The 15,710-nt window shown below is 41.4% G+C and overlaps 1 protein-coding gene across 1 annotated transcript in view; it reads right to left on the bottom strand.

Moving 5' to 3' along the window:
- Window positions 1-13,196, bottom strand: part of PTPRN2 (protein tyrosine phosphatase receptor type N2) — a gene marked incomplete at both ends in the record, with an annotated part of 645,993 nt that extends 632,797 nt beyond the window's left edge. The window contains one exon of the mRNA XM_082045523.1: window positions 13,079-13,196. Within this exon, the coding sequence (XP_081901649.1) occupies window positions 13,079-13,196 (118 nt within the window). The remainder of the gene's footprint in view (window positions 1-13,078) is intronic.
- Between the last annotated feature and the right edge of the window lie 2,514 nt (window positions 13,197-15,710).

Raw genomic sequence — 15,710 nt, 5'->3', positions numbered from 1 at the left:
AATATTACTTTTCTGTTGGTACAGTAACATCTTCCTAATAAGCCCTTTAAATTTAAACACTGTCTTAAGAGAGTTCTAGGTCAAGTTAAAGAGCACAGACAAGCTCTTCAGAGGATTCAAGTTTATATTCAGCATGGGTAAGAATGCAATGGAAAAGGTGAACTGAAGTTTTTAGCTGTTTCCATAATGACTTGTCACTTGCTGTGGTCTGTCCTACTTTCTTTCCCCTTAGCCAGCCAGTAGTTTCTCTTCTGAGGAGAGAATTCTCAACTGCCTCTCAGGGAAAATTCCTAATAATTTTTATCCTATAGCAACATATCATCTCCATTAAAAAAGAAAAAAAGCAAGCTTAGATTTGCAAAAATATATATTTGCTGATATAAGTTTGCACCTCCTGAGATGAGACCAAGAATAAAAAGCTATTTCCAGTTTCTCGCATAAGGAGAATGACTACACATAGATAATATATGAACTGAGAAACTGCAGCGTGAATACAAAATTCATTCATGAGGCACCTGGGGATTGTAACAAGAGTTTATATTTATTTGCTCCATAACTACATGGTATCTGGTGTTCTCACACTGATCTTTAAGGTCCAGAGTTAAGCCATTCTTCTGGGGGAGCGTTGGCAATATGTGTATTGGGGACCATGTCTGGAAAAGGAGAAACAACCTCTTTCGGTTTTCACGCAGTTGTAAAGCATCAGTTAGTGGTTTTTTGGCACCAATCTGGTTTCAGAGAAATGTTTAGTTAATTTGTGTCTTCTCAAATGTAGGTTTTTACAGTCCTTCCCAGATGTCACCAGATACCTACTCATCAGAGGAGAATGAAAACCAAAGCTTCTAACTCATCCTAAAGTGGTGTGCCATATCAATTTTTAAAAAGTAAATGAAACACACAAAGCTTTGTTATTGCAGAAGGCACTCCAAATAGCAGATGCAAAGTCATTTGGGGAATTCCTATCTAGTTTCATTTTTAAAACCCTGCTCTAATTATCTTATCTGGAAATGCCACAAACTCTTTAGCTAACCCTAAAAACATACGCAGGTGACAGTACTATGAAGTTTGTTATTATAGACTTTCCTAGTACATGAAATTTTGATGTCATTAAAGTGTCCAATTAGCAAAGAAATGAGTGAAATAAAATTCCTGATTCTGCAAAAATTCAAGGTATGATCAAAACTGGTGTGACCTATTTTTTCCCATGCTCTTTACTAAGTGACAATAGCACTTACCTATAGTTAGGCACATGCCTAGGTATTTTCACTGGTAATCAGAACCAAGATTAAACAGAGTCACTAACAGCTTTCAGGTAATAAACTATTACGGAAACAGCTCTCCTGTGATTTATGATGTGAAAATCTATCATCATAATACCTGACATATGTTATTCACAAATGAAATGCGACCAAAAATAGATTATGAATAAATAGAACATAGAATACTGTGGAATGAACTAGTGTTAGAAAACTATGTAATGAAATTAATCTATTTCCAACAGAGCTACCATTTTGCTGGTTTTGTGCTTAGAAAGACTAGGGAAAAGACACGTTTTATAGTGACTCCAGCATAACAGAGATTATCATAGTACGCTAACTTCCAGCTTGGCACATTTAGAGACTATTTATTCCTAACACTCTCTCTCCCCCTTTCTCTCTGTTTTTGTGTTTGCCATCATATCTGGTCTTTACCAGTATTCATTGCTTTCATTTATACACATTTGTATACATTATTTCTGAAGCTTTACTTTATAAGAAAGTTATGTATTTTATCTAAGGTATATTCAGGAAGCACCGTATCTGCAGTCTGTAGATGGGTTGGGATATTTTTTTTACAAACTGGTATATAGTTGACATCTGCACAACTGGGAAGGACTTTCCAAAGGTTGCATAGCAATGCTGAAGCTGGTCAAACAGAGCTCTGTTAGCACAGCTGACAAGAGCCAAAGGTGGAAAAAGAAATCCCAAGTATAAACGAGGCTTCACTCAACAGAGACCACAGTAGAAAGGTCGATTCTTCACCTTCAGTCAGTACCCATTTTGGAGGATGAAAGCTGACTAAAAATAATCTGCCTCTCCGGGAAATTTCATTAAGCGTTCTAATAATTAGGTTAATCTGACAGTCTGCTGAAGCCAAACCAGGATTACAGGTATAAGAATGTTATGTGATCTTTTTCTGCACTTATTTCTTTATATAATAGCTGTTTCACTGAACTCTGCATGGAGTATAATACTGACTTTCTTTTCATTTGTACATGAACATTGTCTAACAGAAGAGTGACTTAGGTGTGGCTGGCAAACAACAGAACTCTACACCCTCTGTTTTCCAGGGAATGACAATCCCAAATAAAGTAACACACCCCGTTCTGCAGGATCAGGGTTTCAAGATGATGCACCACCACACCACCCAAACCCATCCTTTGGCAAGAATTCTCTCAACTGAGATGAGCTAAGCAGAGATTTTTTGTCAAGTAGCAGGAAAACATGGGACCTCCCAAGCCAAGGCTGTAACAGAGACAAAGGAAAACTGACTGGAAAGAAAACGTTCAAATATTTATTTGCTAATGCTCTGTCTTAAATGGGGTTAAACATATTCTATAAAACCAGCTCTAGGCAAGTCCTATTCAAATATTTGATGGCTTAAATCACCTTAAATCCAGGAACCCTGGACTCACATCAGTGACATCAGAAGGAACTGAACCTGCAACCGTTCTTATTTACACCAAACAAAACAACTTCAGGAAAACTGGTGAAACTATTAATGAAAGGCTGTATTTTATATACTTCTGTCAATAGAAGAGTCTCCTTGTGCAGTGATCAACTTTCACCTGAAAGTAAGTTAGCTTTATTCTAATACTGGATGGACAAAAAGAAATACAATGAATTACAAGAGGCCCATCCTGTTAAAGGAGTGTTAGGTGGCCAAACATACATATTCCCAAATTCAGATGCTCGCAGCCTCATGCAGAGCCTGGGGTGAGGCTCATCCCCCTCCTTCCATGCACTACTATTTAATTTAGTCTCTCTGGTACAAACTGCTCTAAAATGTAAGTTAAGAGAAAGAAGTGCAACTGTGCTCCTTTTATTAACAACCTTTAAATATCAACCTGTGTAGCCGCCCCGTCACCGGGTTGCTGATCGTTTTAGAGCTCTTCCCTATCCGCTAAACTAGGAAAATAGCTCCATAATCTGAAGATGATAAAGTATTGTTCTAACACTCTCTCAAGTAATTCTTTAATTAAGAAAGTTTGACAACCGGGTGTGATCAGCTCCTTCATTCAAGCTGAATCAGATCCTCCATTAAAGCTGTGTGTTCTACTTTCTAAAATGTCAGCCGTTTGACAGCTGGGTATTCTCAAGCCTGCGTGCTGGGTCCATTTCCTCCTCCCTTCTCAGTTATTTACTCTCAGATGATAAACTTGTTAGAGCAGGTGTTACTCAGAGAAACAAAAGCAAATGGACAGGGGAAAAAAAAAGCCCCTGACTGTAGATCTTTATCTTGTTGGGCAGTCTAAAACCAAACAGATATCACCCTAAAACAACCCTCCCATTCTGCTTCATTCTGCTTTTTAAATGCTATTTGATTAGAGTGTTATAAATGTTATGTTGTCTAAAAGTGTGAGTGATTACTCCCGCATAACATGATTATTTTCTTTTTTTCTGCAGCTCTTAAGATGGAAAATCATCAGATAGCATCAGTTAACTCAGTTTATTCCTTCAAAATTTGTGTTTTCACTATTATTTCATTTATTTTGAATCTGCAATTTTTACAGCTGCCCTTTTTGCTTGGAAATCACCCCTGGCCTCTAATGTACGTTGGTAAATTGTAATTATGAGCCGACATAGTTAACCAAAATAAACCTCCAGATAGGTAGTACTAACAAGAATATTTTAACAACTTTGACATTTCACCTCCTAATTGAGGAAAGGGAAAATTGCAGAACCTGACCCCAGATTTCAAGGATAAAGGAAGGGGGGGTATCTCTGCCAACTGTGTTGCCGACTCCAAGTTGCGTTCACCTGTCTAAATGTTAGCTGATATATTTAACATGGTATCTTGTCTTCATGAATATCCAGCTATTTCCAGAAAGTCATGATAGATGTATAATTCCAAAATTTCCCCTTTCCCCTCCTTTTTAGTTCCTCTAGGACATAAGTAAGAAGTGGAATACTCACTGGTGACTACAGCCTTCTCCAGCAAGTGGAAGGAGTTGCTATAGCCCACAAGGTGATACCATGAAAGTGAGAAACTGTTTTTAGCTGAGAAGCTGGGATGAGAGGTGAGGCCAGGTCACAGAAGAATTAGGGTATAATATTTTGCTAGTGTTAAGTAAGGCATTGCAGTGACTACATACTGAGAATACTGAGCTGTGCTAAAATCTAGAAAAGGAAGATTTTATGAGTAATAGCTCACTGAAGATATGATAGCCTAACATCTATCATATCAGGTAGCAAATAAAGCTGAAATATAAATAGCAAGTATATAAAGTATTCCACTATCTAAACTAAAATTATAACAAAATGATTTGCCAAGATAAATACACCGTAATGTATACATTCTTTAAAAAACAGAATAGACATTTACATTCTTTGGTGGTGACTTATCTGCATTAATCAAGGGTTTTAATCTTCGATGCCACATTTTTAATTCAGCTGAAGAGTAAATAGAATTTAAAGTCTAACTTACAAATCAGTTCTGTAAGAGAGGTCAGGTTAATAGGAGACTATCATTTAGAAGGACTCAAGTCAAAGTTTCATGTCTTCATACCATGGAGAGCCCAGGGGCAACAGTGGCATAAACTAATCCTTTCCCCAAACCCATCTCCCTGTTGCCATTTCACAGAAACCAGCACCAATAGCAGCACTGTTTTCACTGCTTGTCAGCAAGGCCGTGATTTAGATCCATTTTTTTTTGTTTCAGCCAAACCAATACTCTTTACCAAGGCCAGATCAAGAAGTCACTAGCAGGAACACCGTAGAATTTTGTTATTACTAAACATTCTGCACTGCAAAGCTGCAGCCTGATAATAGTTGAAAAACACAGGCAATTTCTTAACACAGAAACTTTTACTCAGGCCTGAAGATGAGACGACACCATCCAGGTAAAGTAAAGCATTTGTCTGAAACAACTGCTCTGAGTTTAACTAAATTGTATTAATCAACTAAAAAAGTTGTAGAGAAAAGGTGGCCATTCTGGTGCAGAGCAGAATATCAGCAAGAGGTTATAGTGTCTTTAGTTCTTTTTGGACAGCAGTAGACAGGAAGGTAATTATCTCCTGCAGAATAATGAGAGAAGATTTCTGTGAAATACAAAAAATAGAAATACAAAATATCTATCAGTTTTTCAGCATCCAAGATTGATATCCATAACGTATTTTGTAGAATTTTTTGAGGTTCAAACTTGAGAGATCAAAGATTAATTAGGGCGGAGGGAGTAAAAATGGGTTTTTGACATGTATCAGGATATTTCCTGGCTTCTGTTGAACTTTGTAATTTTATTAAAATATGTAGTGTGTGTTTGGTCTTAGTTGCATTGTTTTCAATGAGGATATCTGGAAGTATATTACATTTGGGGAGGCACATGTATCTCTGTGCATTTCAGGCTTATGTAACCAGCATCGCATGCTGTTAAGCTATGACTGAAAGAAAAGACCTTACACCCACTACAACCAGCTGTACTTCCTATGAAACTTCTAGTTACTGTTTTATACACCTTAAAATAGCTGGTTTTATCAACATATTAGTTTGAAGCAAAATAAGTATGTAGTGTCAAGTGCTCAACTCTCCATTCAGAGAGACTGTGCATCAACAGAAGATGTTTAGTATTTAAGTATGATTCACTGAAAGAAACTATAGGAAAAAATGCAGTAAGGTGCAGAGTAATTTACAAAGCTACTTTAGTTCTCAAAAATTCTATCACAAAAGGAATATACTCTGTAAAGCTAAGCCCCTCTAATCTTTTCAGAAAAAAAGAGTTCTCTAATTTTTTGGTGAGCACAGCTGTTCTGAATGGCATACTGCTATTGAGTATGCTACGGTATAGTGACACTATGAAATGGTTAAGATAAAAATAGAGCCCTTCCACTCCCATAACTCACACAAGAAAACACAGTAATCCAGTGTACACATTAAACTCCATGCCCTTCCTGCTGTCTTTTGATTGTCCAAACCTACTAAGTCTTCATGGTCCCCTTCCTTCAGCTCTCCCATACCAGCCTCCCCTCATTTGTCCATCTCACCTGGAGACCCCCTGTTCATTTACCTGCCCCTTTCCCTTCATTTGCTCATTCCGTTCTGCTCGTTACTTCTCTCTCTCTCATTCAAAGGTCACTTTCATTTGTTTGCAATTACCAGAGGGTGATTTTCTCAAGGAATTTTTTTTTTCCAGGACTGCTAATATCCTTCAGCTACTTCACGTGTTTCAGTCCCTTATGTGACAAACCTGCCTGACTAGTCACAGAACCTTCTGAAACAGCTTAGTGCAGGACTGACATAGCTCAAAGCCATGCCTGTGGTTTCAAAGTAATGTAGTAGGTCATCCTCAACCAACCTAACTTTAGTTTAAGCTACTTCATTAGTTCCAACTCAGTGGGGAAACACAGGTGAATCACTCTCCAAATGTGCTTACCTCTCCCCAAGTGTAACCTGAGCATCTGATTTTTGAACAGCTAAGGTGCAGTAGATATTTACAGCCAGATACTCACCCTAACCTGGGAAACATATTAAGACTAAGTGGAAAGCAATAGCTTTATTCAGGGAGACATTTATCTGACCTATGTTAGACATGTACATTTGGGTAAAATTAATTGAAATTTATCAAATAGATGTAGGTTAAAAGGAGTCTGGAGTCACTAGCTCAAATAATTACATTTAGTTAGATGAATCCCATCCCTTATATTAGGACAAATTAATCATTTTTTTCTATCCCCAGAGCAGTTTCTCATAGTCTACACACATTTCCCAACTCCCTTTCTGCCACAGCTTTGGCCTAAATGAATGAATGAATATTTCTGTTTTGTTAATCCCTTTTCCTTCTTGTCACCTTGAGTCATTTTCTCATGCCTCAAGCCAGTTCATTGAACATCTCAGTTTTGCTGGTGCATTTGACTGTCTTTTCCATGAGAAAAAGTAACTCCACCCAATCATGGTTACATCTCTTCAGATCACATACAACTCATTAATCTCCATTCCTGATCTCCAATTCCACTAGTTTTAGTTCTACTAAACATCTCAGTTCTTATTCCCTCTTTTAAACATCCGCATCCCCAACATGCCTCTATTCCTTGGCATCTCTTCTGATTTTTCCCCTGTAAACATTCTCTTCCTCTTCATTTGCAAACATAAAACTGTTTCACCAACAACAGTATTACTTACTGCCTACATAGATTTATTAATAATGACCATGCTGAGCCTAAGCAAAGATACATCCAGTTCCACATCCTATCCTGAATGGACACTAGCAGTGGACTTGCCTTCTTGGATACTTTCTCTTCTATGTCAATTCTACCACCAAAACCAGATTGATCTTTCCTCCAATCTTCATTGGATGCCCTCCTAAATCTACCTGTAAACACCAACGCAGATTTTAGCAGGACCTTATATATACTGATTTTGTAAGAATAACGTCAGAGATTTATCTAAATTTCAGGCAACAGTGTAGGTAGGATGAAGCCGAAATACAGATAATTTTCAGGAAGCTGGAATATACGCTGCCTTTTGGTCTCCACAAGAAGGAGGTCTTATAGCTATGGATACATATGACTGACAGCAACCACTTCCATCCGAGTTCATGCCTTTTTGCTCTTTCCAGCCACTGAAACTGTGATTGACAGAGGAGACCTCAAGTCCCTGCTTAGCCGTGGGCTCCAGCACCTTCAGGGACTGCGGTTGCCCTTTTCTCACTACCGGCAGTCTCTCCACCCTGATGTTTATAACCATTGCTGTTCACCGTATACAAAGGACACAGGCAACGACACGTGTATGGTGAGTCTGTTAACATTAACTACCTTTTGGTATTTTAGCAGAACTGCCCAAATATTTCAGGATCTAATAACTACGAGTAACTTGATTTCATCTCGGTAGGCTGACTGACAGCACAGTATGATGATGGTCTGGTATGATGAAGATTTTGGGACTGGTATTATTTGTTGGTAGCAAAAAAAAAAAAAAGAAGACAAGTAGAAATCTTGTCTTTTATTTCATCAAATACAGAGAAATGTTGGGGTACACTCAAGCAGGAAGTAGAAATGAGCTTATATTTCCAAAAACTTGATTGTTTTCTCTCAGTCAGTAAACTAAACAAAAAGAAAAAAATTTCCCTAGAAATCCCATCCTACAAACAATGTTTAAAGCTTCCTTTTACTAATAGAGAAGTAATTCACTTCCTGTCCATTTGAAACTTTCAACAAATACAAGTTAGATAGAAAAAAGGTCTTGTGGAAAAGGATATTGTAGAACAGTCATGACATGATGCCAAAAACATAAATGTATGTTCTTACCTTTAATTCAATGGAACTAGCAGATAGACAGGCCTTGATATCAAGCTGCTTTCAAGCAGCTCTCTAACATAACTGAATCCTTCAGAAACATTTCTAGAATACACACAAATACTTTTCACCAAGGGAAGCGTGCAGTTTCCTACACTGAATCCTTCATATTCTGAGAACATAGCATTTTCCTAAGTTATTTTGTTGATATTTTATTCATTCTCATTAAATCATAAATTACGCTCCATCATCAATAATTACATCAAATCAACATGATATCAAAATACCTGAGTGCCTATGAGAAGTTCCAAATTCATGCAATTGGAAAGTCACGCAATTGTATCTATTGAAAAGATGGTGACAGTGTCATTCCCCTGCTTTACCAGCCAGTCTGCCACAAGCCTCAACCAGCATCTTGATCCAAACTCTACTGAAGCCAATGGGCAGGTTGACACTGACTTTGTTGAGCTTCAGCTCAAGTTGCTGGAAGAAGCAAAACTTCATCCCTCCTGGCTCTCCAAGGTGGTTGACAATGATGGCTGAGAAAAATTGCCATTAGTTTTGTTATGGCAACATCTACCCAACAAGAACTCAATCAAGACCTTTTTTTTTTTTTGCTGTTCCCCATGAAATAGCCATAGATAAAAGCTCTCTAACACTACTTCCTTTAGATTGTATGTGAAGCACTGACTGAAAAGCCAAAAATTCTGCATTTTTCATCTCTCCTACTATTTATTTCATCCTCCTCTAATTTAAGAATCAGTGCTGGAGATATGCTTTCCATTAATGGTAAATTAAGTCCCTGCTCTTGCAGTTTCTTACTTATTTTAAACTTGAAATTCCTAATTCATACCTAAAATAGTTATGTTCAGCTCTTAAGCATACATGCCGCGCAATATTATTTGCAAGTCTTTGAGTAAAGTTTCTATCATCAACCATATTTAAGCCCTAGTGAAAGGTAAGACTGTCTTTGCTCACTGTGTCAGGGACTCACAGCTACAGGTTTAGAAGAATCTAAGTTTATAGGCTGAAATGTGACCAACTTGTCTTTTTGCTAGTTAGATAAAAACTAAATTCAAAGGCATTCAACTTGCAGAAATTTTGCATATGATGATTCAAATATAATTTTGAAGGAAGTCTGTCTTACATGGTACATGGAACAATTGTTTCCAGAAACTTCCACAGCATATTAATGTACTAATTTAGGAAGAACATGCAGACCAAAAAATGGGATTGCACACAGCACAAAAGATCAAATTATATTGCAAAATTATACTTGTATTCACTGAAGGTTCAAAGTATCATTTTACACATTAGAGGTCAATGTGAAGGCACTGCAGCAAGCACACACTCTCTTTTCTAATACATATGAGGATGACTTCTGCTGTTAAGCATTTGTCTTTTAGGACTATGGAAAGAATGTGATTAACAATGTTCACAGTTTACTTTGTTCCAAAGTTCTCTCTACCTCACCCAGACTAATAGGAAAATAAGATACCCCTGCAACTTTCTGAATAGATTAGTCCACTTAAAAAGCTGTACAACTGCATGAAAATAATTGTTGGAGTTGTTATTTTTACTGAAGCAACTGCTTAGAGTTTATTGGAAGGTATTTTAAACTAAACCACTTCCTCAGCATAATTATTTGCTAATAAAATGTCTCATTGGAAAAAAAAAAAAATCCATACAACCATCACTGCAGGAGCAGAATAACCAAAATCGGAGAAATTTAGCAAACATGATCAGGAGATATTGTTCACAGATTATTATTTTGTAGGACACTTTTAAAAATAAGTTCTATAATCTTAAATGGACCGTGTCTTATCAACAAATAAAGATTTATTTAGAATATTAAACTCCCAGCCTCACTGTTTCATCAAAGGCTAATGAACACTACTAGGTACTCAGCTGACTTTTTTCCACAGAACAGGTAAGAATCTCTCTCCTGGGCTAAACTTGGGCAAGAGACAGAGAGAGGGGAAGGGCTACACTTTTCCTCATTTGTTCACATTCAAAATGCTACTTGAAATGTCAAGAAACAGAAAAATATGTGGTTTTGTGATAGTAGCATCTTATAAAAACACCTTCCCACAGGAACAATTTACAAAACCTCATGAACAATATAGGCAGAGGAAGCACAAATCCAAATATTTTGTCTTAACTGCAACTTGGAAACTCTCAGTTTCTTAAACAAGTTTGTAAGTATGTTGCAAAGTAAATACATCACCACTTGGAGATGATTACTATACTGGGAAGCATAGACAAAGGTGGACCCAAAAGAAGAAGGAAAGAATGAAACTGGATTAAAACATCCTATGAAATGGTAAAGGTCATGAACTTCTACTACTGAACCAGCTTTTACGAAGACTTTTCTGAAACACTTAATATGAACAAATTAATAAAAAACTGCTTTTATAATTACATGGCTTTTAAAGCAGTCTCCAGCACATATTATAGAGGTTTCATAATGCATCTGTGTTCAGTTTTCAATTACAGAAAATAGGATTGTGCAAAGTAGTATCTTCCACCTATAACCACAAATAATCCCAAAACTCAGATACCTTGTAAAATTACAGTTGCATCTCCTGATTGTGTCTAAAAATTGTAGTCTAAAACTGAACAGAATCTATTATAATAAATGGTTTGAACTCAAGAGTAAAGAGATCTGAAACACTGGTCAATAAAAAAATAAAGGAACACTAAGAGAAGAGACAGCTAAAACTGCTTCGCTTCCAGCAATACAAACATTTTGCTGCATCTTGTCAAACACAATAAATCCTTTCCCGTCTTCCACTGAGATCTGTGAGACATCAGTTAGTTCCTTACCCCAGCAAGAAGTAGAAAGGCTCAACTTGTTTCACTGCTATTGAAATATCTCTGAATTATACCTCCCAGACCACTGTATTCACTGTGCAAAATCAAGCCTGCTCTTCCCCCATTCCCTTCCACGCAAGGACAGCTTTAACGGTCGGGCAGGCATCCTTGCCGAGGCAGAAGCACAGGGAAGCTACACGGAAGCAACAAACAAACAAACATTGTTTTGTAGCTACAACATGATGAAAAATATGTCGTGACCCAGACTGATTTGCAGTTTATATTTAGGGAGAGAGAACCAGAACTTGACTAGTTTGAAAACATAATGTATAGCCTATCACATTATGAAAGGTAAAAATTACAGCTATTAGTTTCAATATCTTTATGCAAGCTTTCTCCTCAGCAGATTAGGAGAAACAGTCTATATCTATAGCAACCAGGAGAGAACAGGGAGGGATATATCCAGTCCAAACCCTTTCTCCTTAAAACCTTGCATCACTACCTTAACTATAGCAGGCATTTAATAGCTCATTTTTATTGCCACTTGACTGAAGCCTCATTAAAAACATGGTCAGCTGATTTTAATTCCTTCTTAATAAACAGACTGTACACGAGGCAGACTGCACAGATACTTCTGTGGGAGGCTTCCTTTGTTTCTTAAAGTCATGTTATTTTTTGTCTTAGAAAAAAAGATTTCTTAGGGACAGCTAGTTTACCTTGCACTTTCTGACCTCCATAACCACTCCTGGAAGGTATTAAACCAGGTGAAAAATACAAAATTCTCCCATTTATGACCTTCTTGGCTTGAAGTGAGTTTAGGAAAGACACCATAAGTGAAATGAAACTGACTGTATTAGATACATTTGGAGATAATTCTGGTGAGCATGCAGTCATGAGTGTCTCAGTGCAAGGAGAGGCTGCCATGGAGGGCTGCACAGAATAGCATTGATCTTAAATGCACAGAGTTTGTTTTCAGGATCCCTCCATATTAGTGTGGGTCATTTGAGCAGGAGGGGGTGTTTATTGCAGACGATATCACCTAAAAGAGGAAGGGGATGGTCAGAGAATGTCTCCAAAGGAGGAGATTGTTTAATGGTCTTCCCTGGGCAGCACTGGGTATTTTTAGACACCTCTAAAACAGCCTTAACCAGGAGCCAGTGCTGACTTCCATGGCCAGCAGAATGAGTTAGTGGTGGACTGGGCTGCACCTGGGGGTCTGTGGCCCGGGGATTTCCTGTGCTTTCCAAATATGAGGGCAGTTCAGTGGGTCAAATACGTGGAGGCTGGGCGCATTTTTGGTGACTCCCCACGGGTGCACCTCGACTTTAGGGGCCTCATGTTTGTCTTGGCAAAATTTTTCAGCTGGTGGGGAGAGCAGGTGAGCCCGGAGGTGGCACCAGAGACCCCGCCGGGACGCGCCGCTGGGGTCCTGGGCCGGCCCCGGGGTGACCAAGGGGGACCCGGGAGGTGCGAGGGGCCGGGAGCCGGTGGTGAGGGGCCGGAGGACAGGGACCCTCAGCGGGAGCCGGTGGTGAGGGGCCGGAGGACGGGGACCCTCAGCGGGCGCCGGTGGTGAGGGGCCGGAGGACGGGGACCCTTAGCGGAGCCGGTTCTAAGGGACCGCAGGACGGGCCCCTCACCGGCAGCCGTGCGGGCGCGGCCGCCGGGGGCCTGTGGAGCTGCCCCTGGGGAAGCTCTCGGGCAGCAGCCGAGGGATGAGGGGCCGGCGCGGCCCCGCTCCCCGCCAGCCCCGCGCCTCCCGCCCCTCGCCCCACTCACCGATCCGCGCCTCGGCGGCGGCTCCGGCGGAGGGCGGCTGGCTGCGCGGGGCGGCGGCGAGGACCTGCAGCAGCGGCGGCAGCAGCAGCGGGAGGACGGAGCCGAGCGCCCCCATCATGCCTGGCCCATCGCAGGCGGCTGTCCCGCTCCCCTGCCCGCCGCCGCCAGCCCTCACTCCATGCCGCCCGCCCGCCCTTCGCCTCCCGCAGCTGCTCCCGGGCTCCGGCGAGCGGCAGCCGCAGCAGATTCAACACCCAGGACAGCGACCAGCGCCGCCTGCCCGCCCCCGAGCCGGCCCCGCCCCGGCCCGGCCCGGCCCGGCAGGCGCGGGGGGGGCAGGTCGCTCCGGCTCCGCGGCGCCGCCTCCCCGCTCCCCGCTTCTCTCTCCCAGCCCGCCCGGCTGCAGGGGTGGGCGCTGTCCTCCCTGCCGGGACCGCGGGGTAGCGGCCCCTGCCCCGGCGGCCTGAGGGCTCGGGGTGTCCCCGGCCCGTGAGCCCCAGGCCCTGGCGCTGCCTCAGGGGAGCCCCGCGCGATCCTTCCCGCGAGAACGGCCGTTCCCCCGTGTCCCCATGAAGATGGCACAGAATGGATGGGTGGGAGTTATTAAATGAGCTTGTTCCACACACCTGCATGCAAAATTAACTACCTGAAAGGAGGTTGGAGCATGGAGGCTGTTGGTCTGTTTTCCCAAGTAGCAAGTGATAAGACAAGAGGAAATGGCCTCAGGTTGTACCAGGGGAGGTTCAGGGTGGATATTAGGAAAAAATTCTTCATGGAAAGGGTTGTCAGGCATTGGAACAGGCTGCCCAGGGCAGTGGTGGAGTCACCATCCCTGCAGGTGTTTAAAAGGTTTTTAGATGAGGTTCTTATGGACATGGTTTAGTGCTAGAGTTAGGTTATGGTTGGACTCAATGATCCTGAGGGTCTCTTCCAGTCGAAATGATTCTATTACATCTAAAACCAATTCAGCCCCTGTGAAAGTTTTGTTCCCAAAAACACAGCAGCTGCTGGGATCTCCCTGTGGCCTCCCCAGTAATGATTTATTTACCACTCTTTCTTCCACAGAAAATTACTTTCCCTCCTGAAGGGCTGTATGAGCCCTCAGTAACCCCCTCTGGCAGCTGAGGTGTGAGTGTTTGCCTGGGTGACATCCGCACGGTGATGTGTTCACCCTCCACCTCCCGTCCCTGATTCACTCCATGAGAGCAGGGGCGCTGGGCCTGGGCAGGACTCCCAGGCACGAACCCATCGCCTCCCTCCTCCTTCACAAGCTCTCATTTTCTCACAAATTCAGTGTAATAATATTTAGCCTTTAACGCGGCAGTCTCAGTCACAGAGGTGAAGCAGTGCAGCTGCCGTGCCTCCTGGCAGGGGATGGATGCATTTTTGACAGGGACAGATGGTTCCGTGCCACGGCTGGTCCCAGTCACCCCTGTCACCCTGACATCTGCTTTACTTGTTCCTGAGGTTTAAGATTCTCACGATCTTCTTCATATCTGAGGTAAACAGCTCTAACTGCACTCCCTGACATGCTTCACCCCTGGCTTTAACCAGGTACAGTCATGACAGACTCACACTCAGGGTATTTAAAGGGAGGAGTGAAAATTGCAGTATGTGAAGTGGCTTTGCCGTAGACTAGAAAATGAAATAACAAAATCACACAAAACAAGCTAACTTGGGAAGAACACAGCTGTTCCTCTTTGCTCACCTCAAAGGTGGCAGAGAATACGACACCAATGCATACAGACCAGGGTTGACACAAGGAGTGTGGGCACCACTTTGGGACCAGCTGGGACCTGCCATGGGATTATCAGCCAAGCCTGGGAACACAGGTCAGAGCTTTGGGGAGGGTTTGGAGGGCCATGCAAGGCCTCTTACAGCTCCTGGTGCCCTGACAGACAGTTGCAGATTTCTCTTCTTCTCTCAGTTTTGCTCTGTGGGAAAAGTGTGAGCCCCTTTGCTGGAGAAAAGGGGCCATGGATTCTAGAGCTGGTGCAAAGTCACCTCTTTTGTGGTTAAGGTTGGTGACTCAGATGCAAAAAAGGGCAATATTTTTTTCAGAAAACAGACATTTTGAAAGAAATATATCAATACTGGATGTTGTTTGCTGGCCCAGGGTTTGCAAAAGGGTCAGATGGTCTTTTCAAGCATTTCTGTCCTTGAGGTCTGTTACATGGTCGCTTGCCTCTTGCAGGGGAGTGGTTTCACTAAGCCAAAAGGTCCTTTTACCTCAGAAAATCAATGCTGACGACTCTGAAAGAAATCTGAGTACTGAAAGGGGAGAAACGAAAAAGGAGGGAAAAGCATTCTATGGAAAGGACAAGATGAGAAATGAAAGTGCTGAAACATAAATTAGTATATTCTCATGGGTTATGCAAACCATCTGGCTTTAAAAGCTAGTAGTAGGAACAAGGGAAAAGGTCATCTGAATTAGCAGAGAACTGCAAAACAACTGAAGGTAAGAAAGGAGCAAATGGCAGGCACAGCGAGAGAACAAGTTGTTTGTCAAAATACAAAATAGCAGTGGTATTACTGGAAGTCATTGCTGTTCTGCAATGAATGATTTGCATAGCTCCTGTGAATTTATGATCAAATACTATGCAGATTTTAAGAAGAAATTAAAATTCTCACA

Source organism: Streptopelia decaocto, assembly GCF_964273445.1.
Source record: "Streptopelia decaocto genome assembly, chromosome: 2".
In the NCBI taxonomy this organism is placed as follows: domain Eukaryota; kingdom Metazoa; phylum Chordata; class Aves; order Columbiformes; family Columbidae; genus Streptopelia; species Streptopelia decaocto.
The sequence above is the reverse complement of the archived record's forward strand: the minus strand, read 5'-3'. Positions and strand labels throughout refer to the sequence as shown.